Below are 25,379 nucleotides of genomic sequence, written 5' to 3'. Positions count from 1 at the left end.
AACCCTGAGCTCCTCCACGCAGGAGAAGAAGACCTCAGTGTGGAACCTCCTGCAGCAGATCCAGCCATCAGGTCAATTAGAGAAATCAAGACAACGAGGGAAAAGTGTATAAATAAGTTGCCGACCCACAAGTGTTCAATTTTGCCTTTTTTTTTTTATTCCAGTTTCAGGAACAGATTACATCTATGTCAACTCAGCAGTGTACAGGAACGGCACCAGCTTTGTGGAGTCGCTCTTTGAGAAGTTCGGTGCGTTCGAATTCAGCACTTTTAACAGTACAGAGGGCATACCGGTAATTTTGTCTTGAAGCGCGAGTTGTTTTCATTTGCAGACTCTGAGCTCGGAGACCTAAAGGATGTCACTGATGATTCGAAGCTAGAAAAAGACACACAAAGTCAGACTCTGAAACAGGTCAGTGTCCTAATTTTTCGAACAGCCAAATGCAGGTTTCGAATTGGAACGGGTGTGGGTGTGATATGTGTGACTCTCCACATCATTGAAAGTCCATTGTTAGTCTTTCCCGCCTTTCTTTTCCAAAACTAACTATGTGAGCAAAGATTGCGATGTGTACATGATTGAAGAGGCCTTAGGGAGTAAAAGATTGCGTATTCCATGTTGCGGGGTTTCCCACATACTCTTCGCACTGTAAATTAAGATTTAGGGCCCCACCCAAGGAATCATTCAGTCTCTGTATCTCCTTCATAAAATAACTCCTTTGGCTGGGAGCAAACAAATCGCTCAGAGTTATTGAGGACATTTGAGACATAGGTGTATCTTTCTATCTCACCTTTCAGGACTGCGGAGAGTCTTCAGCTGTGCATTCAGCAGATTCCGCTCCTCCTCTGCCCACAACTCCTCCGCCTGAGGACTATTATGAGGAGGCAGTGCCACTCAGTCCGGGCAAGATGCCCGAATACATCATCACAAGAGGTAAACATCGTCCTTCCTTGACATTTTTTATGGCACTTTTATTGAACTGTGTACAGTTCATTCTGAAACATTTATTTTGTGCAATGAAACCCTTCGTCCCCCCCCCCCCTCCCCGCCCCCATTTTGCTGCTGTAGTCTGCAAATTTCCCCAGTGTGGGACAAATAAAGGTTATCTTATCTTATAACTTGTTTGACCCCATTCACTTCCAGTCAGCTGTCAAAAATTATATGGTTCATTTCTCACTTGTAAAAAAAGAAACATATAAGGCATACCATAGTCGATTCACGTGAACCAACAGCTTCAGGTTTGAAGAAATGTGTTTCAGCAATGGTGAAAAACAGTACATTAAATAATAATAATAATAATAATAATAATTGAAGTCAATTCTTTTATAATATACTTACTAATTTGTTTTTGCAGTCAGACCAAGCCCTCCCAACTCCATCGAAGATGGATACGAAGATGCGGACAGCAACTACCCAACCACTCGCATCAACTCCCATCGTAAAAACTCTTGTGAGTTCATCATACGTTAATACAGGCATGTAAATGTAATTCAAGGAAAAGATTTTTGACATAACTCCCTCTGCTTTCTCAGATAATGATTCTGACGCTCTGAGCAGCTCCTATGAGTCATACGAGGAAGACGAGGAAGAGAGGAGCCCCGGTGTGCGACTCACTCATCAGTGGCCCTCAGATGAGAGCTCCATGCCCCCGACCAGGGACTGTCGCATCTGTGCCTTCCTCCTACGCAAGAAACGCTTCGGCCAGTGGACCAAACAGCTCACGGTTATACGGGAGAATCGATTACAGGTGAGTAAAGGCCAGAAAACATTGCGACGATGAGCACAATCTTTTACGATCCGTGTTGAACTGGAATAATATGATATTATTATTGTGGTTGTAGTTTGCAATGTTCTACAGATAACCTGGGTGCTTTATCGACACATCTCGTTTGGGGTCACAGACCATTACAATGAAAATAGGAATATTGTTAAATTGATACCTCTTGCGTTCGATCTCATGAGACCTAATAATGTGGTCGTTGAGGTTCCAGTATTTACAATCATTTGAATTATTGCCTGTTGTGTGTCACTGTGCAGTGTTATAAGAGCTCCAAGGACACATGCCCCTACGTGGACCTGCTGCTACCCCAGTGCACTGTGGTCTACGCCCCAAAAGACAGCAAACGGAAGCACCATGAACTCCGCTTCACCTTACCCAACGGAGATGGTCTGGTGCTGGCTGTGCAGAGCAAGGAGCAAGCGGAGAGATGGCTCGGGGTAACCGCAATATGATTTCATGCGTTGATCGTCCACTCCATTTGGTACACACTGTCGAGCTAACGCGTCCTTTACAAGCAAAGTCGTTTTGGTGTTAATGTGGTGATTTTTCTTTATTTGAACGTCTTTTTACTATCTCTCAATATGAAACAGTCCAGTACATCGCCACCCGAGATTGTTTGACTTGAATAAATGATCCCTACAGGTGGTCAGAGAGGTGAAGGGTCAATGCACCGGGCCGGAGGTACCCGCGTCGCCCGTCATTCTGAGGAAAACCGAACTCGACAAGGTGAGTCAAAAGGTGACAAGGATTTTTAAGCTTGTACCCGCAAATTAGAATTCCTTTTGACAGCTGCGGTGAGAAAAATTTCAGCTGTAGGCAGCAATTGAGTTGTCAACATCAATTTTCCTAATCAATTGTATGTCAAAAGAGAGCAAACATCACTACCTATGTCTGGCAGACAGAGCAAAGGCAAGATGTGTTAACTGAGGGATTGTTAAGACGTCAATAATAGGGCTGCAGGTGAGTCATTGGTGGGCTGCGTACTGTACTCCCCCTTCAAAGTTGACTGATTCCACCATCAATGAAAGCCAAGGGAGGGAGGGAACGCAACCAGAAACAAAATAGGTGTGTTTATCCTCTCATGTCATGTGTTTATGGTAGACACCGCATGTGAGCGAAACAAATTCCAGAGATAGATTTTTAGGGACATGACAAGTGGAACTGGCATTGGAGTTGTTGGTTGCACAACCCACGAACCCCAGATTGCATTTGAAAACTCCGCTCTAAAAAAACGAATTTGGGTTATCGAATAGAAAAGCGTCTCAGTCAATAAATCCATTTGTTTGTATGCACGTGTGCTCTTCTTCAGAGGTTATCTACAGAGAAGAACAATTCCGATTCAGACAGCGTTGGCGTATCAACGGCCGAGAACCTCCGAGAAAGTGGTGAGGATAAGACATGAATGGAGCTCCTTTTCCGTGTACGTTCAGAATGTTAACGCTGCCACGAGCCAGAACAGGATGTGCGATATAGAAAATGGATGGAATCGACGTGTTCCTAAATGGTATTTCTCTGTCAAATAACGAAACTAATGACGGATAGGTTGAAAAGTGTCCAAAAACATTTTCATCTAAATAGGGGTGAACTGTAAATCTTCCATGGAGAAATTTAGCCTTTGATGAAATCAAAAATCAGCAATAAAACTTAAATGCTATGTTTAAGTGTCAGAACACCGTATTAACTTTTCCCCATGCGCAATGCAATTAGAATTCCAAGAATTGTGTCATGGCAATAAAAACACGTTGCTGACTACCAGGACATAATATATGACCAGGATTTTTTTTAACCCTTTCATGCGCCCTGTAACCTGATAAGCTGTCCACTGGAGTAACTAACCGCTGTCCCTGAAAGGGTTAATAAGTGATTTATTTTTTATTTATTTATTTTTCTTCCACGTTGGCATGTCCTCATAATCTGTCCACATTGGGAATACTTGACTGGGAAGTCCCCCGAAGGACTTTTTCTCAATGGCAAAAGTAGGGTCATTGGCCATTAGTGAAAATCGTTCTGAATGGAATTAAAGGTCACACTGCACGAATGAAACACGCCACAGTGATCGTCAACCTAAAGGTCATCGAGTTTATTGTGGTGTGTGTGTGTCGATTTTTCTGCGCGTCCTTATAGGGATTTAGAATGATTTATGATTTTGAATTATTGGCATAGTAATCAAACGGGGCTCACATATGTACTAAGATTTACCATCACCAACCAAGAGTTCTGACATCAGAGATAATCAAGGAACTTTAGACGTTGCGTTGTGTTGATTTTCAGCCAATGAATGAAAATCTTGAATGGAAATCAGTGTTATATTGTTCAAAGTTTTCAAATGTCAAGCATATTTATAAAAGCATTTCCATTTATTAGGTAAAGTGAAGCGCGGAGCCTTTGCCGCAGGTCGAAAGATTACACGCATCATCAGCTTCTCAAAAAAGAAGACTCCTCGAACAGTTTACAACGACCCTCGACAAGGTCAGCGGCCGCTTCTTTGTATCTCTTGATATGACCTCAGAGTTCATGACGTTATTTCTCTGCGTTCAGGTTATCTGTCGGTGCTCGTCAACCAAGAGTGGCAGGAGCACTGGTGCTGTGTGTGCAGAGGCTTCCTGCACTTCTATCACGACAGAGGCGACCATCAGACCTCCTTGCCTTCCCTCCCACTGCATGGCTGTGAATTGGTGCCAGGCCTGGGACCCAAGCATCCCATCGCCTTCAGAATCTTACGAGCAAGCACCACTGTGGCCGCTCTCGAGGTGAGAAGTGTTTGTTAAACTGCTAGTTACTTATTGGGGTGTTTTTTTTTTCACCTTTACTGAACCAACATGAAGCGCAATAAGTCCCAAAGAAGTGAGCTTCTTCAGATTCCGAATGTCGTGCTTATTCCCAGGCAGCCAACTCTGAGGACCTCGGCAGATGGCTTGGGGTTCTCCTGGCAGAAACGGGCTCGACAACAGATCCAGAGTCCCTGCATTATGACTGCGTCGACGTGGAGACCATTGCTAATATCCGCAATGCCGCTCGCCATTCCTTCCTGTGAGTGAGCCAATTTTAGGGTTAAGAACGTGGCCTGCTCATAATCGGAACCCCTTGAAAGCAAACATCATTTCTGCCCCACTCTCTGATTCTTATGCAGGTGGGTCACGTCGTCCGGAAATAACACAGACTCCAGAACATACGACGAAGTCCCAAATGAGGATTTGCAGGTTGGACTCGCACACACGGAGATTGAGCGCACTTTTTTATCTGATCAAATGAGTATCAAAATGCAGTTATGTAATGTACATACTGCATACAGGTGCCTCTCAATGAATTTCGATATCATGAAGATTTTTATTCATTTCAGTGGTTTTATTCAAAAAGTAAGTCATAATATAGATTGGCTACACACCGCGGAATGTTCCATGTTTGAGTTATTTATGAGTTTAATTCATGATTGGCGACGCAGTGGGGTGGTGGATTGCCCATCTGCCTCACAGTTCTGAAGTTAAGCCTTTGAATCTGGTCTGCGGCCTTCCTGGGCACTGTTTGGATGTTGCTTATGTGAATGTGAACGTGTGTGTGGGAGTGTGGAAGAACAGCCATCATCGTGGCGACAAGAAGGCAAGGGGTCACGCTCGTTTAAGAGCCTGTAAACGCCTCACATCAGTCCACTGACATGCATTTAAACACACACTCCTTACCACCTCCAACCACAGGTGTACACACCTCCGTTGTCAGAAGTCAATAAATCTCAACGTGGGTTCACTCGACGTGGCTGAGTATTTGAACTTTTTGTTTGCGCCCCATCCCCTCCGTGCATTCTTCAACCCGCAGTCTATGGAGAGCTGCCGAAAGCAGTGTGGAAACCAAGGGAAGCGGCGCTCCAGTTTGTCCAGCAGTGATTCTGACAAAACCAAACCGCTAACCTCCCTCAAACGAACAGGTTCAAGTAAGTGTTTTCGGTCGGATTTCCCAATGGACTAACATTAATTAAACATGAAAGTATTTTTGCAAGTCGGTGTGAAAGGAGATCCTTTTGACAACTGTAACATCTTAACGTAAAACTTTTCAAAAATCATTTTTTTCCTTGCTCCTCATGGAAACGTACACAAAATGTGTCCCCCTTCATTCATTACACAATTCTTGCTGGACTTCCAGATGTTTTACTGATACTACATCTTAATCGTGCCTAACACAGGAACCCCAGACGGTGCTCTCTGGCGCTGACCAATCCTCTGTTTGTCATAAAATATAATGTCAGCCTCTATCTGGTTCAAAGTTCCCCCGTCATGTCTCAGTCTCTATCCAAAATCTCCGCTTGCCGCTCCCATGCGGGCCATTGTGTCCCTTGGCCGCTCTCCCACACAAAGAGGAGATGAGCATTCTGGGTTTTGCAACATGATCCTGCCGTTGTCCTTTCTTTCTCTCTCAGGCCTCTGTACCTACATTGTGACGCTTCAAAGAAGGAGTGAGCACGCTTAGAGGTTGACGGCTTCAGGATGTAACATGAGATTTATTAGCCACGTTAGAGTCGTTGTCTCGCCTCATGACCTTTACCTATGCACCGGTGTGTGTGTCGCTATGTGTCACATATGTCATCATCCCTTCATTGAATAGGACATAGAATGTGAGGGTTTTTGTTTCCTTGATTCGTCATTAATTAGCGTGAAAAGATAAACAAATGCTCTGTTTGAACTCTCCGCAGACTCTAACCAGTATGGAAGGTATGGGAAAACTCGAGCAGAGGAGGATGCGAAGCGCTACGTGAAAGAAAAAGAAGAGCTGGAAAAAGAGAAGGATGCCATTCGGAATACGCTCTCGAACCTCCGACAGGAGAAGCGAGAGCTGAAGGAACAGCTGCAAACGGCTTCTGGTAAGAAAGGAAAAAAAGAAAAAAGATCAAAAGAAAAGAAAATCTCTTTCTTTTTGGTCATCATATCCCCACAGCTCCTCACCTTTGCTTGAACTTCTATCTAGAAATCCTGCAAAGGCTTGCATGTCGAATGGGTCTGCTCTGTCTGACCTCCGTGAACCTAGATTATTTTGGCCTGACTGGGAACAGAATTTGCCTGCAGGGATAAATAAAACATCAATAACATGGCATTCCTCACCGCTTTATTATTTTCCTCAAGTATAATATTCAGTCCTATATTCTGATGCTGTGTCTAAATGTGGACACGATTCGCTGTATAGTGAACTATGAAGGGGTTACGCCATTTTGTACGGTCCAGGAACACAATGCACTCGGAAAAGCATTGAGCGTCGAGATCCATTCAAGAGATTGACGTAGACCACAATGGATTGCAAACATGGCACAAGAACGAATAGCAAAGCTTCTTCTTCTTATTCTTCTTCTTCTGTCTCTTGGCGGTTGGCAAACAACTTTTGGTGCGTTACCTCCACCTTCTGAAATAGAGTTTGGGTCTGCATCACACACAATCTCCTATTTCACCCTACTTCCTCTTCCCGAAACAGAAATTTAAAACTTAACTCAGACGAATTTCTCTGCAAAAATGTCTCCAGTATTCCAAGCTACTTTCTGATCTCTTCGCTCATTAATTAGTTATCGTGCTCTCAATTGTGCAGACTGCCACCTAGTGCACAAATATAATCAATGCGGTCTAATCAAGTAATCTGTGGTGATGACAAACATATGCGAGACAGGCGGGGCGTGTTTCCGTCAGTCATCAGTGATGGCCATCGGGAGAGGACCCCGGTTCGTGACGATTGTACTGGCAGATGAATATTCACCTCCGTCAGTGATTAGTCTGTTTTTTGGGTGGGTTTTGTCAGTCGTCATTCATCAGAAAATTGCAATGCCCACCTCTGGGCTTGTTCTGGTCAAAAAACACACTGTTCTGCATCAAAAAATAAACAAGCGGGGTGTGTGTGTGTGTGTGTGTGTGTGTGTGTGTGTGTGTGTGTTGTACGGTCCAGGAACACAATGCACTCGGAAAAGCATTGAGCGTCGAGATCCATTCAAGAGATTGACGTAGACCACAATGGATTGCAAACATGGCACAAGAACGAATAGCAAAGCTTCTTCTTCTTATTCTTCTTCTTCTGTCTCTTGGCGGTTGGCAAACAACTTTTGGTGCGTTACCTCCACCTTCTGAAATAGAGTTTGGGTCTGCATCACACACAATCTCCTATTTCACCCTACTTCCTCTTCCCGAAACAGAAATTTAAAACTTAACTCAGACGAATTTCTCTGCAAAAATGTCTCCAGTATTCCAAGCTACTTTCTGATCTCTTCGCTCATTAATTAGTTATCGTGCTCTCAATTGTGCAGACTGCCACCTAGTGCACAAATATAATCAATGCGGTCTAATCAAGTAATCTGTGGTGATGACAAACATATGCGAGACAGGCGGGGCGTGTTTCCGTCAGTCATCAGTGATGGCCATCGGGAGAGGACCCCGGTTCGTGACGATTGTACTGGCAGATGAATATTCACCTCCGTCAGTGATTAGTCTGTTTTTTGGGTGGGTTTTGTCAGTCGTCATTCATCAGAAAATTGCAATGCCCACCTCTGGGCTTGTTCTGGTCAAAAAACACACTGTTCTGCATCAAAAAATAAACAAGCGGGGTGTGTGTGTGTGTGTGTGTGTGTGTGTGTGTGTGTGTGTGTGTGTGTGTGTGTGTGTGTGTGTGTGTACAGAGAAGAGATGCGTCCTCTTGAACCAGCGTGTGTCCCAACTGGAAGAGGCTTGTCGGGCTAAGGAAGCAGCGCGAGTGGACCTGGAACTGCGACTGTCCCAAGTCAAAGAAAACCTGAAGAAAAGCCTGGCAGGTGGAGCCCTGGGTGCACCCGTGGAAACTGTCCCCCCTGCCAAGGTATTTGAAACGGAGGAATGTTGGTCTTTCCTCGCCCTCGCTTTCATGTACAATGATAGAATTTGTTGCTTTTCCACAGGGATCCAGAAAGAAGACTTACAATATATACAGCGATAGCTTACCAGTAAACTGTGCCTCGGAGATGCGCAAGAGACCTCCCTCTGTGTACGCTTCGTCTTCAGGAACTGTCATGCAGAAAGCAAAGGTAATTCTTTAGCTCACTTCCTGTATGCTTGCTTGCCTGAATGATGCAATGATTACAACCAATACAAGAGCTCTGATGATTTTTTTTTAATCAATCAAATAATGCCATTGTGCATTATTATTGTTCTGAATAAGTTTTTGATGCCATTGTGTGAGGCGAGTGTATCTTTCTGTCATGTCTCATTTTCTTGTTTTGTTATTGTTGTTGCCCTCTTCTCTTTTTGTAGGAATGGGAATCAAAGAAAAAAACTTAAAGGCAGCATCTTCAGACGTCCTTACAGTGAATGGAACTGATTACAGGATGTAATCGTCGCAAACTGCCATCCTGCTGAGGATAACTTCTCACCAGCATTCAGAAGCACAGACCTCCAACGATTCAATGTTGTACTGACAGAAAATAGCCACAAGGTGGAGGTACATCTTCTATAATGCTTTTGTACTTCAGCGCCCCAAAGGACTTTGACGTTTCAGAAATCCAAAGCCCGTCATTGCAATATTTTGCCTGAAATAACGTGGAAACTCCACTTGGTCAGCACAAATGCGATATGGAGGGTATTGGAATGTTGCAAAGCACAGTGCACTGTGAATGCATGTAAATGTAAGATTATCTTGGCTGGGGTGGCTATGTTTTTGGATGAGAAAAGACAAATGTGATGTGTCGTGATAAGATGATTGAAAGTCGATTAATTCACAATGTGCCTTTCAATTACCATTGTTTTTTTTTCCTTTTTATGACTACTGTTTTTCTCTGTCTTGAGCTTTGTGTGTAGTTCATGTCTGTGTTTTCATAAGGCTCCCGAGAGCTTGATTCTGCCATTTTTTAAAGGCCATGCTTTACTAGATGTGTTCTTCGTTTAGGATCTGAACACATCCTACATCAATTTCGACTTATCCTAGAGCGCAGGTGGTCTTTGCCATTGATAGGAGAGTCATTCATCAACAGACCTAATGCGAAAATGTAACTCACACCTGTCAAAGTGAGGAAGTCTTACCTTTATCTTTTACCTGCAAATCCTGTGGTTGAATTTTGCACTTTACGATTCTCTGACCTGGTTGTCTACAGACCCTTCAAGTCATTAAATGGATCCCATTTAAAAAGATACGCAATTTTCCTTTGTTTATGCGGTGTTGTTTTTCCACCTTTTTTTTTTTTCAATGTTTCATATTCCTGCCTGCTTATGCCCTTTAATGCAGCAGTATCAAAAATGATTTTGTTGTTGTTATGTTCACACAAATCAGAATTTGTTCAGCATTTGCTCGTCCTGAAATTAAAATGGCCTCAATGATCCACAACAAAACAGCACACCAGCTTGTCCTGCATCACTGTTTTATTATTCTAATGTTACATGCTGTGAAAGTAATTACAGAACATGGTCTGTCTGCTACAAACAGTGGATTTAAAAACACCAAAGAAAAGGCAGTCAGATGGAACACAGTCAAGCATGATGCGGCTGAAAGAGACATTTTCTATTTTCTTTTTTCTTTTTTTTTTTTTACTGCTAGTTGACTCATTCTTCTTTGATTTGTCAGTCAATGGGCAAATTCCAGGCTTGGTAGAATCATGTGATAATCATGCGTGATGTGATGTATGTCGACGTGGTTTCTAGGAGTGACAGCCGCTCTTTATTCTTTTGAAGCTTCACCGTTTGATTGAAAGTTGTTGTTTTTTTTTCACATATCACTTCTCAACCAAAAGCGTGTATGATGACTTCAGATCCAAGCGACTGGCCTGGGCTCTCCATCGGGATTGCAAAGCAGCTGCGGGGTGGTGAAACGAACTCAGTGGCAGCTTGCGAGCAGCTCTCAGAGAAAGAGATAATAAAGCCAGTAGAGAATATTGACGAAAAGGAATGCCGTGGGGAAAACGGTGCGGGCATGGCGATCGATGTTGTGTGGATTTTCCACGATGAAGATGGACGCTGCCCTCCTCGAAGCATCCTTCACTGACGACAGGCCGCAACCCTGGCCTGGTTTTTTCGCCTTGGCTACACCGGTGGCCTTTGTGTCACTGTTGCTTGACTGTTCGGTACGTTCCTCAGAGTGGGAGCTCACGTTGATAGAATTCTTCGGTTGGGTGGAGCTGACCATAGGGATGGAGCCGTTTCCACTGGACTCGTTGAACTCTCTCACAAGATCCTAAAACAAACAAAAAAAAGACTGTCGCTCTCAGCATGTGAGAATCACCCCCAATATATTTTTGCTGAGGTTTGAGCTTTGCCCACCCTGTGCAAGTCCTCTATGGTTTGGTGTTGCATGGTGTAGAAGTGAGCACACGCGTACTCCAACAGGGCACCAAAGATGAAGGTAAAGCAAATGCCCAGGTAGACATCTATGGCCTTAATGAAGCAGTTGGCATTCGGCAGGGAGGTGCGAGCACCCATCATCAGAGTCGTCATTGTCAGGACTGTAGTAACACCTATGAGCAGATCAGTTTCATGTCAGTGTAGCTCCATCGATCCACTTTCTATTACCATCGTCCTCATTCGGGTCACGGAACTTTGACTGTGAGGTTGGTTTAGTTGGTTGCCAGCCAATCGCAGCCCTGCTAGTTCTTATTACCTTTTCTATTCATCAGACTATAAGGTCTCCTGATTCAATTACCTTTCGTCCATGTAATTGAACTGCTACCTGGGTGCTTGTACGGTAGGTATTGATTCAAGAGTCTCCTATTTAGTGTTATCCTGTATTGTCGTGTTCATTTAGTAAGAAGAAGTGACCTTTGTAGTGCACAGCTCTGCGTTAACACATTACACATACATGTCCAAATAACTGTTAATCATGTTCCATTATACAGGGCGACAGTACAGTGGACTAGTGTTATCAGACACTTCAATCAAACTTACGGTGAGAAAACATTTTTTTTTTCCAGACTAATTTCTCTGAAAATCACAATCTATCTAACCCAAAGTGGATTACAAAACCAAATCTGATATTTCGATGAATAGATCCCACTCATGTCAGTTTTTGTCAATCACGTCCAGTATAGTTTTGAGCTATAGGATCCTTGTTTTCTTAAGACTGTGGAAGTGCAGCCTTTTGGCAACGGATGCGACATTAGTGTAGCAACAAAAATACAAAACAAAATCTCACACATCAAAAATCGACATCAACAATTGAGAGTTATATTGGACAGTAGATATTTTTATACTGCACTACGATACTTACACCTATTGTAAATATCTGTTAGAAAAGCTCAGAAACAAAATACATTTCTTGTGTGTAACGTCATCATTAATTTGTAACATAAAAGGCATCAATGAACAGAATCTTCAGGCATGCAAGCAAACGATTCCAAGGGTTCATATAACTGCGAACCGGTTCTCAAAAATAACCGCTTTTCGATTTCCATCCCTATATGTGGCGGTGATGAATCTGTTACTAACCAATGCAGGTCCTGGCTGGTACAGAGGACTGGCTGATCCAGAACGAGACCCAGGAGAGAACCACCAAGAGAGTAGAGGGAACATATGTTTCCAAGATAAAGAACAATACATTTCTGCGGAGTGCAAAATGCAGCACGAGCTTGGGGTAGTGTCCTGTGAATGAAGACACACACACACATATATATACACACATGAACCCTTTCGAAATGTATAATAATTCCCAAGTGTACTGCATGTAGCAGACGGACCAGTCTCGTACACAGCCTCCGACACAGACGTGTAGTAGCTCTCCACGCTATACTGAGCCAGCCGCAGTGTGTCCAGACCCCTCACTGAATCATTCCCTCTGGTCCAGAAAAAAACGACATCCTGCAGGTTGTAGCCCCCTGAATAGACACACACCACAACACGATTCTCTTTTCTGAGTCTTGTGTACTCCGAGCTGAGCGCAACCCTTTTGTAGTCAGTGTTATACTTACAAAAAGGATGATTGGAATGATGATGATGATATTGAGGAAGATGGTGATGATAGTGGCCAGAGTTGCGGTTACTCACAGCTTTCTAGCTGCAGGGTGCACACCTGTCTGTCCATGGGGTATTTGGTCAGGTCCATGTTGCAGGCGATGGTAGCTGTGATGCTGTTGAGACAACATTGGCCGGTTGGTGTGTACATGTTTTTTTTTTCTTTTTCAAGAAAGCGACAGGGTCTGTGTGAGAATATTCGAATTTATGTGCAGGGCATGTCATATGTAATCTTGTTTTGGTCCACGTTTAGCTTTCACTATTTAACGTAGATTAGTGATAGACTACAGTTCGAATTTACAGTGTATGGAACTCCAATGTAAACCGAGGATCTGTACTTTGGTTTTCATTCTAAAAAGCTGCAGTGATCTTGACAGCTAGATGAAGTAATTAACTTGGGCTGTTTTCAAAAACACAAAGGATTTAGTCAAAATATGTCTTTACTACAGGGACGTGCACACACTCTGATTGTATCCTGGATTAATTCATAAATAGAATAAAATAAATACATTTGAGGGGTTGTTTTTGTTTGTTTTTTTTATTTTATGTATGTTCCCAACAACAGGGGACCTTTGCAACTAAAGATTCCATGATGTGTGAATTGAACAAAAAGAAAAGCATTTCTCTCATTTGTTGTCCTTTTTTTTTTAAGTCAACCTCAGTTTTTCATGGAAAATGCAAATACAAGATTTATCAGGTATTTCGAAGACCGTATTTTCCGTACTATAAGGCGCACCTAAAAGCATTCAGTCGGTCACTTTTGGCTTAGATAGTGTAGCAGTTGCATGACCAACTGTGATTCTAATAAAACCTCAGAGCTTCTCCTGAGCACTTCATTTAGTAAATGTACAATAGCTCTTTTGGTGCATATGGCCGATGTGTTGTGTTTGTGAAGCAAATTGGAGGAATGTACCGAAGCGCATAGAGAACGGTCCCGTTGCTGAAGATACGTATGAGGCGGTTTTCCACCGTCACATCATGCAAGAAGGAGCGCTTTGAGTCAGGAATAAAGGTGTCGGGGATCCAAAGAAGAGACACTAGGCGTCCATCCACACTAACACTCTCGTTCCCTGGGAACACGAGTCTGGAATCGCGCCACCGTTGGCGTAGGAAGATAGTTGCAGTATAGTCCTGGAAAGAAACACCTTGGTGTATTAAATCAGCAACTGTTTTTTTTTTTGTTTGTTTTTTTTTTCATTGCCTCATTCACATGGAAGACACATCCCACTGAAAAATAATAGCATGAGTATTGTACCATATTGATTTCAGAGATGGCATCGATGCTTGCAATGTCAAGACTCATCCCAATTTCCACAGGACCCTCTGTCAGAGAGACACAAGAAGCTTTTTCAACCAATGAATGGATAATACCAACTGATCAAACTTGATTGTACCATTGAAATTGGGTCTTAGGTAACGGTTGTATCCTTTCATCAGCTTCTGAATGGTTGGCAGGAGCTGCGAGTCGTTCCATTCCCCCCAGCGATGGCTGGAGAACATGCAACCACTGGAGACCACAGACAGAAATGTAAAATCAATTTCAGCACTCTCCGTGGCCCAAATTGTGGAGCCGGGGTGTCTCACCCGAGCGTGAAGGTCAGGCACATGCTCAGCGGCGTAGGCAGTTGGACAAGCATTTTGGATCAGCAGCTGAGCAACGACAAATGTGAAGAAATACTCATTGTCCATAAATCATTGTACAGACTGTATTTACAGTAGGATGTCATATATTAAGTGGGAGGGTATTCTCTTCTTTGGAATTTGATGCGAAAAAGCTGTACATTTCCTTTTAACATTCACTAATTGTTTGGAAACTGAGAATAATAATTGTTGAAGCTTTGAAATTGGAATTCTTTCCTGTTCTTTCAACTTCAATTGCTCAACAGTACGGGGTCTTGTTGTTGTATTTTACAATTTCAATGGGAAACAGGGCTGGACTGCTGTTAGGCCAGTCTCGCACTTTTTTCTTACAAAGTCATGCTGTTGTAACACGTTCAGAATGTGGCTTGGCATTTTCTTGCTGATATACGCAGGGACGTCCCTGACAAAAACATGAAGTTAGGGTTTGGGGTTAGGGTTGGTGTTAAGGTTAGGGGTTAGGGTTATGGTTAGGGCTAATGTTTGGGTTAGGTTTAAGGGTTCGGGTTTGGGTTGGTGTTAGGGTTAGGCAGTTAGGGTTAGGGTTAGAATTACAGGGTTACAGTTTCAGTTCGTGGTTAGCGTTTGGGATTAGTATTAGGGGGTTCGGGTTTCGGTTAGGGTTAGTGTTAGGATTTTTGCCCAAACACTTTCATCAGACATCTGGTGAATGATTTTATTTTATTTTATTGTCATGTCGCGAGCTGCTAAAAAATGGATTACGAGTCGCAAACGGCCCCTGGAACCTAGTTTGTATTGCGTTGATCTACACTCGGTTGCTCCATGACTAGTGTCTTGTCCAGGGAAAACAAAACAACGAAACAAATTCCCATTACACTAATCCTGCATACTGTATGTAATTAGGACATGAAATACGTGAAGAGGAATGACTATTAAGTCGTTGCTTTGTTTACCTGTTTGCAAGTTTCACAGGACAGGGAAAGTGTCACCTGCTGATTCATGGAGCTGTTGCCTCATAAACCATGAAACCATTCACAAAGATAGTCCCATAACTAATTCTATTGCTAACTTATCAGGGATTCGCCTTTGTGTGATGAGTTATGCATGTCCCCTAAATGAATCTCCCTGTCACTAATAGACTTCATCCTCTCTCATAATAAAAATGGCAAAAGTTTTTTTTTTTGTTTTCCAGCAATTCCCAAATATGTGGTCCGGTTGCAGTCTTACTTAAGGGAAAGCTGTTCCATCGATGTATTATTCACGAAGTGGTGCCATTTTAAACGATGTTTATGGCAACAATGATTTCCCTTGCTAATGGGTGTTATGAGAGTGAAGACGGATGAGGTGTAATTTGTTACTCTGCAGTAAACTATGATAAATTCATGCCCACATTTTTTATACTGTTTTTGTTCCTCTGGTTTATCTTCATAGCTCTTTCTTTATGTTGCTCCCCTTTTTCCTCGAGATGCTTTTTACTCACTCAAATGCATAAAATACCCCATGTGCATGCATGTCTACCACTACGTGAATTTTTTTTTTTTTTTACACTAAACCAAGAAAGTTTCATCAATTGATTGATTGATTTTTTTTTCTCTTTTCTTACCTGTTTGTGTATGCACCGAAGATCTTCCGGATTTCTTTGTCCACCTGTTCTTCTTTGCCCTCCTTTCTTTTTTTCGTCTTCCAATTTTTTTCTGGAAAAGAGATTAGTCTTTTTAATCTCTTAGTTATGGTCGCATCCAAATGTCAGTCCATCAATGAAGCGCTCATTTGGTCCCTGCGTGCTGGTAATGTTGTTTGTTTGAGTGTCTGTGCATCTCCCCACATCTCTGCACAGCTGCCGTCATCTCCCAACAGAGCTGTTGTATTATAGCCCCCTCCTTCCTCCTTTCCCCTCTCTCTTTTACAACACATCCCTTTCACTCATGCCTCACTCACCTCCACTCTCAAATGAACATTAAGCGAAAGTACAAATGCACGTCCTTCAACCCCTATGACTGTTCTCTCTCACTCATCCTCACACACCCTCAACTTAATCTCAGTACACGCTTGAGCTCCTCCGCACCCTGACAATCACATCCTCCTGTACCTCCGATCTCATCTCATCCTCTCAAGCACGTCTCAACTCTAAATCTGCTCCCTTGCATCACTGTCACGATGTGAATGTTTCTATTTTGTCATGTTTCATAAAAGGGTTTGTAACACCAGTCCCTTACTCACAAAGATTTTGCAAAATAGTGACATCAGTCTGACCAGAGTACCTGTCAATAATCCCCAGTTTGCCTTGTACAGAATGCTGACCTGGGAGAAAATCGTGGCTAAATCTCTTTTTTTTAAATGACTGCGTTAGAGGCTACATATTCCGCAAGAAGGATCAAAGGGTAAGAGAAGAAAAGAGAAGGCACTGACTTTGATTCACAGCTAGGTGTATTGTGGAACTCGTAACGATGAAGTCTGATCGTTTTTCATCAGCCTGTCGTTGTTCAAGTCACTCTTTGTCACGTTTGTAGACAATATAGTTGCTTTTTTTGGGCCACATGGGAACTATGTTAGTGCTATTTTGCTGCCAAGGTTGCTGTCCTCCAACATCACAGATTGATGATGTACTTTGTTTATCAGAGCACAGGTGAGTTTCATGTTGTCTTGGGTCCTGTGAAATCACTGTTTGAGGCATCTGCAAGTAAGCAGACACAGAATAGATTTTTGGTGGAGGAAGGAAATTACATTATAAATTCTCCAACCAACTGCTCATAGTCACACACCTAACTTTTTTTTTTTTTTTTTTTTGTAGCATGATGATCAAGCTGGCTGTTTGCACTTCTCGATGAACTCCTTGTTTTCCTCCTCACAGTAATTGTGCCACTGACTTCAAGGATCTCAGTGAGTCACATTTTCAGATATTTTCCTTCTTCAGTGTTCTCTGCTGTTTTATTTTGCAAAGAGTCTGTGCACTTTTGCGAAGGAAGCACGAAATCTCTTTGGAATGAGAAACAACTTAGTACATAATGCTTGGAGAAATGGAGAGCTTGTATGCCTGACAATTTGACAGCCGAATACTGTTTATTTCGGTAGGAGGAGGGGATGTATTTGTGTTACTAGTTTGTGAATAATTATGGTCTAAGCAGAGACGTCAGCTAGGCAGATACGTCACTGTGTGTGCGTGTGTGTGTGTGCGTATGTGTGTGTGTGTGTGTGTGTGTGTGTGTGTGTGTGTGTGTGCGTGCGTGCGAGTGCCAGCAAGTATATTTCAATAGATTTTATTTTCTCACTTTGACATCTTTGTCAGAGTGTTTCACCGTCCCATAGATCACTTGTTATCTTAAATCTTTTCCATCTTCATATGATTTATGCCTCCTTCTTTTGGTTTCCTCATTTGGTGGTTGTATATTCCTAAGTACCATGATTGAATCATATTAATTCTATACTCATTTGCAATAGACCCCGACTCAAATTCGAGATACAGTCAAAATCTAACACCCAGACACAATTAAAGCGGTGCCAAGGTGAATGGAGCTGAGATGATCATAGACTTTCTCTCTCTCTCTCTCTCTCTCTCTCTCTCTGTCTCTCTCTCTCTCTCTCTCTCTCTCTCTCTCTCTCTCTCTCTCGGACTATGTATGTATGTCTCTAGGATGAATAAGCGATGATGAGGTCACTGCATTTCACATAACATTGCCTTCATCTTTGCATTAGCACCAGTGAAGGGAAACATTCCTGCCCACGCACTGGCCCGGTGATTTGCCATTATGTGACAAATGAAAAGGCCATAGGATGTAGTGCACGGGACAGGGATGAATATCTCTTAAATGACTGTGACGGTTACCATGTCCAGAAGTAACATGTACAGTATTGTGGTGTCGCCATTTCCTCTTAACATTCTTTGTGTGATCAGTTGTTTGTCTGTCATTGAAAAAACACTGGCACGGTGAGCAACTGGTTAGCACGTCCGTCTCACAGTGTAGAGGTGCAGAGTTTGATTCCGGTCCCAGGCCTCCCCGTGTACATTTGCTCGTTCTCCCCGTGCACAAAATCGTCCACAAAAAACATTCAACATGTTGCATGGAAAATGTCGCCATCATGTCATAGAGTTCAGATATATGTCCATTCCCTTGTCCATTTTCTACTGCTTATCCTGATAAGGGTTATTGATGAGCTGAAGTCAATCCCCGATGATTTTTGGAAGAAGAGTCAATTCCAGGGTACATATTGGAATGTGGAATGAAACCAAAGTACCAAAAACAAAAAAAGGTAAGAACATTTTCAACATGACCTCTGCTTTTTAATTACCCCGACCAAAATCGGGAGTGAAATTTGCAGCACTGGCAATAATCTGACTCCCTCCTACCTACCTGAACTACCTACCAAACACCTCACCATCATTCCAGTCCCACTGAAACCTGGAATTTCTGGATTGAATGACTACAGGCCTGTCAGTCTGGCATCTTTTGTCATTATGTTTTTTGAACGCATTGTGTTGGACCACCTGAAGAGTTGGTATTTGAAACCTGGACCTCTGAACTGAGAGGCCAATGTGCTCAGTCGGTATTTTAATACACCTCTTAATAGTGCCATCACATCAGGAAACAACCCCCCCCCATCCATCCATCCATTTTCCCATCCGCTGGGAATTCCAGGCCCTCGGGACCTCAAGTGGCAAGCCAAAATCAACTCTATCAGCAAAACGGCTCAAAAAGGACTCCACATTTGTGCCTCAGACCAAGACGAAGAAATAGACTATATGGCTGTCTCCTTGTGTTTCATTTTACACTAACATAACACCGGACCATCTACAAATCACATATATTAAGCTCACTCCTGTAGTGATTGATTTTAAGCTACGCTGCCCCTTTATTAAATCACTCATCTACTGAAAGTCACTGTTTTCAGAAACAAGATTTGTGGAGATGTTAATCTTTATCTTCAGTGGCATGCGGATAAATCAAAATGTCGCTGGTGCAATGTGATAAAGCAAGAACTGTTTGAGTGAGTGATCGCCCCAGTTAATTTGTTTTCATGAGAGAATCCCCTTTACCAGATAATAATCTGTTCATGGGTCAAACTTGGCTCTTGTCGCGCCTGCATATTCAGGGTTCGGCTATTTCAAGTTCATCCATTCGTAAATGTTTTATGGAACAACAACAGCAGAAAATCCCGCCTCGGTAACAGGTGGCAAAAAGTTAAAATTGCAACATCTGTGTTTATCTATGACATCACGCACAGGGTTGCACACTAATGTTTCCTTACAGTACAGTCATGGTGTGTATCAATGGAAATAGCTTGCATGAACATAGCACTTAATTACGAAAAGGATCTGCACTTCACCTTCCACACTGCAGTGTCCGTTGAGCGGTATTTCTCTTTCACTGTTGTTAATTTAGTCGCACATTCTGACATCCAAAGCAGCTGTGCCATTCTGTCATTAAATGGCTCAATTTGGCGCGTTGTTTGGAGTCCAGGTTTGTGTTGAAACACCAGCCTGGCTTTCAGTGGTTGGTTCGGCATCGTCACTATGAGCTGGGTTTTCCCCCGAAAATTTACTAAGCCTGGTGTAAGAGAAGCTGACCGGCTTCATAATAGATATTTCATTTTCGGCAGTGTACTGTGTATACATTATTTATTGGTAGGCCTGTCATGATAACATATTTTTCTGTGGACGATATATTTACCCAGAAACAAACATGATAAATGATATTACTGTTTGTTTTTCTTGTTTTTTTTAATGCCACTGATAAATTGATGATGTTACAGAAAAAAATATTTAAAGTAGATTTTCCTTAAGTGTAATTATCTTTCAGTTATCAAGGTTAAGGACCATGTGTATTGAAATGTAAAGCCTGGCTCTTTGAATTACTGTTCATTTACATATATGTTAATGTTTTTAACCCTACAGCAGCTGACATCTACTTTGAGAGTTTTCCTCTGACCTCTTTGTAAAGTATTAAGAAGTCTAGACACCTTCTTGTTCACATGGGCCCTGTGTGTATTCAGGTAATGGTGGACAGCCCAAAAAAAGCCTCCTGTTCGACTTAAATGTCTACAATTCAAGTCAAAGGGAAAGTTTACTTTTGATAACTGAAATTCTATTTTGCCCTTCCCCAAGCTTAGGTGTGGGACTGACTACTTTGATTTTGAGCCAACCATTCAGGATTCAAAAGTTCAGCAGCAATTGGATGGAACACTCCGTGAGTAATTCCGTCAGTACGTATGTGTATTGGGATAGTTCCATGAGCAATGGTACATGACGAAATTCTATAAGCGTGTTTGCCACAAGGGGAAGCGTTAGCAGCACTGTGATGCGGCGTGCAAGTAGAAAGATAAACACTATAGGAGAGAGACCGCTACCTGCAACAGCCTGTACTTTCCTTTCCCATTTTGTTGCCAAAAAGCACTCACCTTCTGTTCCTCTTTCCATGAGTTGGATCTGTTTAGAACGAGGACATTATGCTCTCCATTTGTTATTGTACTTTGTCAGACATTTTTTTTAAAACTTGAATCATAAGCTCACTAAATGCGCGCTGGAGTTAATCAGAATGTTCATAAGCCGCACACCCTGAATGCTAACAAATGTCATAATCGTCCATTGTTTAAATGGGCCCATTGATTGCCTCATTAAAAAACACAGCATGGATATAGAAGTGGTTTGCAACAACCGCCCCCCGACTCTTTTTTTTCCATTCATGTTAATGGTCCACAGGTTCACATTCAACTCACATCTGATGGAGGAGTTTCAGCAATCGCATCTAATCAAAGTGAGTGCAGTGTTCATCCCACTCTCGCTGCTCCAGTCTGCTTTTATCAAGCTGCTGAAGTGTGAATCCATCAACTGGCCCGGTGGCTCCCGCGGGATCCTGCACAGTGTCAGCTCACCTAATCAACCATAACCGTGGCAAGTAACAGGGAAAAGGGACAAATCAATGCATCTGCTTTACCTTCTCTTTGACCCCCATCAGCTTTTGCTCTCATTTCACATCTCTCACGTTCTATAAAAATTAGTTTTCCGCCTCATTATTTCACCATCTCTTCTCTACCCGCCTCGAGCCAGTAAAAGTCGTGTCCCTTTTGCCTCTCTGCTTGAAATTCAGATGAGCTGAGTGTCAGGAGTACTTATTGTCCAGAACAGCTCATTCATTCCATTGGATGGAAGTGACGACAACAGGGAATATGTTAGCATGTCACGCTCTGAAGGGCTCCTGTTCCTCAGGAGGAAAAAAATGGCTACTGTTGCCTTAACTAACATTTCCATTGTCTTAGAGCAAGGGTAGGGACCTCCGGTTCCTTGAGAGCCATATCCTGCCTGTTTTCGATCCCTCCCGACTCCAACACACCTGATTTAATTGATCAACTCATCAGCAAGCTCTGTAGAGGCCTGAAACGATCATGAATAATTGAAGTTCCCTACCCCTGTATTAGAGAATTCTATCAGTCATCGCGATCGTGGATAAATGTGACAAGAAAACTATCAGACTGCGTAATATGAAACGTTTGTTGATGTAAAGTTTCGTATGGTAATATTAGGACATGGGGTTTTATCCTACAAAGTACATTGCGGCGGATGAATCACATAGACTGTGACAGAAGAACCCAAGAGACATTGCCACATGCATTATGTACAGTATATTTAGGAGATGTGCATTGTTTTCATAACCATGGAGGGAGGACCATGCATAAGAAACAAGAAATAAATGACATGTAAAATTGTGTACATTTTCAAGGATAGAATATCAATATCATGGAACGGTTGTGTTATTGCAACATAATTCTTGTGTTTACTTTTTGTGCTTATCCCGAACACTTTTCCTCACTTGCTTCGAATGGAATCTGAAATTCTATTGAGTCACTTCGGTGATATCATACAGTAAGCATCCTGAGGTGTGATCCACCCATCCATTCATCCATCCATCCATCCATTATCTGATCCACTTATCCTCACGAGGGTCACGGGCATGCTCAGCCAATCGCAGGCTACACATGGTAGACAAACAACCATTTGCGCTCACCATCACACTTTAGGACAATCTTACTTTTCATTTTTTGGAATATGGGAGGAAACCGGAGTACCCGCAGAAAACCCACACAGGCACGGGGAGAACAAGAAAATTCCATAAAGGAAGACCGGGGCCGGATTCGAAACCATGAACTCTGCATTGTGATGCAGACGTGCTAACTTGTCGAGCATTATGCCACCTTGTTGCAAAACAATACAATAAAAAAACAGAACGGAGTATTTCTTTACATTCCCAACTTATAATATCATCGGCTATCGTCTCTCTATAAGACAATCATAATGGAATTATTGTTTAAAATGAAAAATAAACAGGTGGTTAACTTACATTTAAGTGCATTTTGCATACTCATAAAATATGTCTTCATCAACAACAACTGGAAAAAAAATATGTAACATCGTTTTCCAATTTGATTCCTTCATGTGGACTTGACGTTAAGGCAAAAGTGAAGCAGGTTTGTCTGAACTGTCCACCGGGAGCAATTTGGCCCTCTCTGTGTCTGCATGAGAGGACCAGTCAAAAGAGATCTGCTGGACTGCTGATAACTGTCGAGGGATTTTTCCTGCAGCAAATTCCGGAATAGACGCAGAGACTCCTCCACCCACACATATGCGCATTTACATATCCTATCTTTCCTGCTTTTCCACAGTACCAAGGACACCGATTTGTATGCACCAGTTAATGTACTCAGCAATTGATGAAAAGCCCAGTGGAAAATGGAAGTTTCCGACGACCAGTCTGGCCAGCAAACACGAGTGTGACGTTGCAGGCAAAATTATTCAGGCACATGGTTGCTACTTTGGTGTGTAACAATCTTTGGGAGTTTCATGATGAATGGCTGGACACCTCAACAAATTGGCAGTCTCTCGCCTACTCCCACAGCTGTGTGCATGATGCAAATTTCCTGTGTGAGGCATTAGCCCATCTCCATCTGCACATGGTCTTTCTTTTCAGGAATCAAGCCCTGTTTTGCTCCTTAACAGCCAAGCAATATATTGTTTGATCAGATTATTGCGATGCAACAGCCAAGCAATATATTGTTTGATCAGATTATTGCCAATACGCTGCAAGAGTCAACAAAGTGTTTGAATCCGCGAGCTGCTTCATGGGCACTTATGAATGCAAAGGGCTGCCAGTTTGATCAAACTTCAGAAATTTTGCTGAGGACTGAATTTGAGCGGGCTGAACAGCTTGAAGCTGCTCTGCATTTTGGGTGTGTTTTATGTGCTGAATTTGAAGTAATAAACATTATTTTCACAACATTTCTGAACTCTACAATGAAAACAAGATGGTAATTGAGAAAAAGAGATCACGTTGGTAGTGGCCTGGATGGCTTTAGAGTGTAACACTGCTAAATTTTGAAATACAGATTGGGGTTCACGTCCTGGTCAAGGTGAATGGCAGGCATAGCTCGAGGATTTTTTTTTTCTCTCCTGGGACGAAAGGGGGGCGGGGGGGGCTTGACTGAAACCTACAGGGGGTGACACATTATATTTTTTTACAATGGCGAATAAAATGCTGGCGAGCCTTAATTAGGATGACACAGATTACGATAGCCCCCTCATAGAGTGTAGCACTATCCCTGATGAATGCTGACATCGAGTTGGGCCCCTCGACCAGACCGTTTATTCGAGGGGTTACCTAACGTTTTGAAGCTGAGAACTATTTCTTGGATGCTGATTAACACTAAGCCTTTTTACTTCTAAAATTACACATTTGTTCAAATTACCTTCAATGATGTTTTCAGAAATTGCTGATGATGTAGTGGTACACTCGCATGACTTGAGTGCAGGCAGACTGGGATCGGTTCCCACTTCGTGACGGGGTGGATGTGGGTGTGAATAGGTCATTTGTCTCTGTATGATCCCTTTGACTGACTGGCGACCAGTTCAGGGTGTGTAGTCTGCCTTCTGCTTGAAGTCAGCTGGGATGGACTCCAGCAACTCCCCCGCGACCCTGTTCAGGATGAGTGGTGTTGAAAATGGATGGATAATTTGTAAATAATAATAAATTATTTTATTTATGTGATTGAGGAGGGATGGATGGAGGGTTAGAGACAACAAGATTTAAAAAAATAATAATCTGGTGATAATTTGTAAATAATAATAAATTATTTTATTTATATGATTGTGGAGGGATGGAGGGATGGATGGAGGGTCAGAGACTACAAGATTTTTAAAAATAATAATCTGGTATCAGCACTTGTGCTCAGTTTGATTTGATGAAACAGCGGCCTCTGCTGCCTCAAAATGTACCTACATGGTTCATTGTGTTTGCACACGTTGCGTGTCAGCGACACTGGTCCACCCTGTGTTCAGAATTGAGAAGATTGACGTTAATAAGTTAAACACGACCAAATTAAAATGGTGGTAAAAGGTTGAATTCTAGTGCAATAAATCTTATGTGTTCTACAATTCAGCCTTTACCTGCTCAGCCCAAATTAGAAGATGCAAAAAAAAAAAAAAAATGTTGAGGGACCATAATTCCCTTTCGTCATTACTTTCCTGACTTTGACAAATGTTAGCAACATGTACAGCGAACCAAGATGTGTTTTGTGTGATTCGTATTTAGAGCTCAATTGCTCACCTAAGTGTTTTCAACAACTCGCTTGTAGGTTTGAATATCAGTTTTGACAGCTATTAATCATATGTATCAGTCCAATGATGGACAGGTGATCTGTCTCCGCTCTGGGATGACACACTTTTTGTGCTAAGTCCTCGCGGACAGGCTAAAGTGGGAAAAATGGCTCGAGTGATTCACAGTGGGGACAGCACAACAATCCAAGCGTCTCCTTCCCATGTTTGCTAAGTGCTTATATTAAGTTTATGAGCTCTCACCTGCAGTCACCAGGTATACCCCCACAAGGACCAGATGAGTAGCCAACATGCCTGCTCCAAAAATAGCGTGTGATTTCCTTGGAATGTTTCGGGAATGACCGGTCTTTCGTTCCATCTCACAATTGTTCAATGCCGAGGAATCCATTGACATTCAAAATTGCGAGCAAACTTGGTTTGGATAGGCTTTGGAAAATTCCAGCCTGGCCTAGCGTCTTCCGTTGCAGCTTTCAAAATGCTTCTG

General features: G+C 42.5%; 2 protein-coding genes across 8 annotated transcripts in view; one reads left to right on the top strand and one right to left on the bottom strand.

Annotated features, from left to right (window-relative positions):
- afap1l1a (actin filament associated protein 1-like 1a) overlaps positions 1–9,894 on the top strand; it is a 25,838-nt gene extending 15,944 nt beyond the window's left edge. For 4 of the 6 annotated variants that reach the window (XM_019884320.1, XM_019884323.1, XM_019884321.1 and 1 more), the window contains 18 exons: positions 1–71; positions 165–248; positions 332–411; positions 795–930; positions 1,352–1,447; positions 1,530–1,744; positions 2,035–2,214; positions 2,420–2,515; positions 3,087–3,162; positions 4,142–4,246; positions 4,316–4,527; positions 4,662–4,807; positions 4,908–4,977; positions 5,588–5,702; positions 6,459–6,626; positions 8,415–8,590; positions 8,670–8,795; positions 9,022–9,894. The exon at positions 1–71 is cut by the window's left edge and continues 55 nt beyond it. In XM_019884320.1, the coding sequence (XP_019739879.1) occupies positions 1–71; positions 165–248; positions 332–411; positions 795–930; positions 1,352–1,447; positions 1,530–1,744; positions 2,035–2,214; positions 2,420–2,515; positions 3,087–3,162; positions 4,142–4,246; positions 4,316–4,527; positions 4,662–4,807; positions 4,908–4,977; positions 5,588–5,702; positions 6,459–6,626; positions 8,415–8,590; positions 8,670–8,795; positions 9,022–9,048 (2,179 nt within the window). In that variant the 3' untranslated portion in view covers positions 9,049–9,894. The remainder of the gene's footprint in view (positions 72–164; positions 249–331; positions 412–794; positions 931–1,351; positions 1,448–1,529; positions 1,745–2,034; positions 2,215–2,419; positions 2,516–3,086; positions 3,163–4,141; positions 4,247–4,315; positions 4,528–4,661; positions 4,808–4,907; positions 4,978–5,587; positions 5,703–6,458; positions 6,627–8,414; positions 8,591–8,669; positions 8,796–9,021) is intronic. The other 2 variants (XM_019884322.1, XM_019884319.1) reach the window with 1 other exon arrangement.
- Positions 9,895–10,431: 537 nt separating this feature from the next.
- Positions 10,432–16,397, bottom strand: gabrp (gamma-aminobutyric acid type A receptor subunit pi). Of its 2 annotated transcripts, none has more exons than XM_019884324.1 (10): positions 15,902–16,397; positions 14,284–14,349; positions 14,094–14,206; positions 13,955–14,022; positions 13,613–13,830; positions 12,733–12,815; positions 12,426–12,563; positions 12,178–12,330; positions 11,017–11,210; positions 10,432–10,930 (listed from the first exon to the last, which is right to left on the bottom strand). In XM_019884324.1, exons 2-10 carry the CDS (start codon positions 14,334–14,336, stop codon positions 10,598–10,600), a joined length of 1,353 nt encoding a protein of 450 aa, XP_019739883.1. In that variant the 5' UTR covers positions 14,337–14,349; positions 15,902–16,397; the 3' UTR covers positions 10,432–10,597. The 2 variants fall into 2 exon arrangements, with proteins under 2 accessions (XP_019739883.1, XP_019739884.1); XM_019884325.1 differs by having other exon boundaries at positions 12,426–12,546; positions 12,758–12,815.
- Between the last annotated feature and the right edge of the window lie 8,982 nt (positions 16,398–25,379).

This window comes from Hippocampus comes, unplaced genomic scaffold (assembly GCF_001891065.2).
Source record: "Hippocampus comes isolate QL1 unplaced genomic scaffold, H_comes_QL1_v1.1 scaffold156, whole genome shotgun sequence".
Classification (NCBI taxonomy): domain Eukaryota; kingdom Metazoa; phylum Chordata; class Actinopteri; order Syngnathiformes; family Syngnathidae; genus Hippocampus; species Hippocampus comes.
Note: the sequence above shows the minus strand (reverse complement) of the source record. Positions and strands in the feature narration are given on the sequence as shown.

What these genes read in the sequence shown, in the direction of transcription:
- gabrp (XM_019884324.1), bottom strand. Translation starts at nt 14,336, where the DNA reads ATGCTTGTCCAACTGCCTACGCCGCTGAGCATGTGCCTGACCTTCACG. An exon ending in TGCCTGACCTTCACGCTCGG is followed by an intron (nt 14,207 to 14,283) that starts GTGAGACACCCC and finishes TGTGGTCTCCAG; the next exon opens with TGGTTGCATGTTCTCCAGCC. An exon ending in CCATAGAGGACTTGCACAGG is followed by an intron (nt 10,931 to 11,016) that starts GTGGGCAAAGCT and finishes TGTTTGTTTTAG; the next exon opens with GATCTTGTGAGAGAGTTCAA.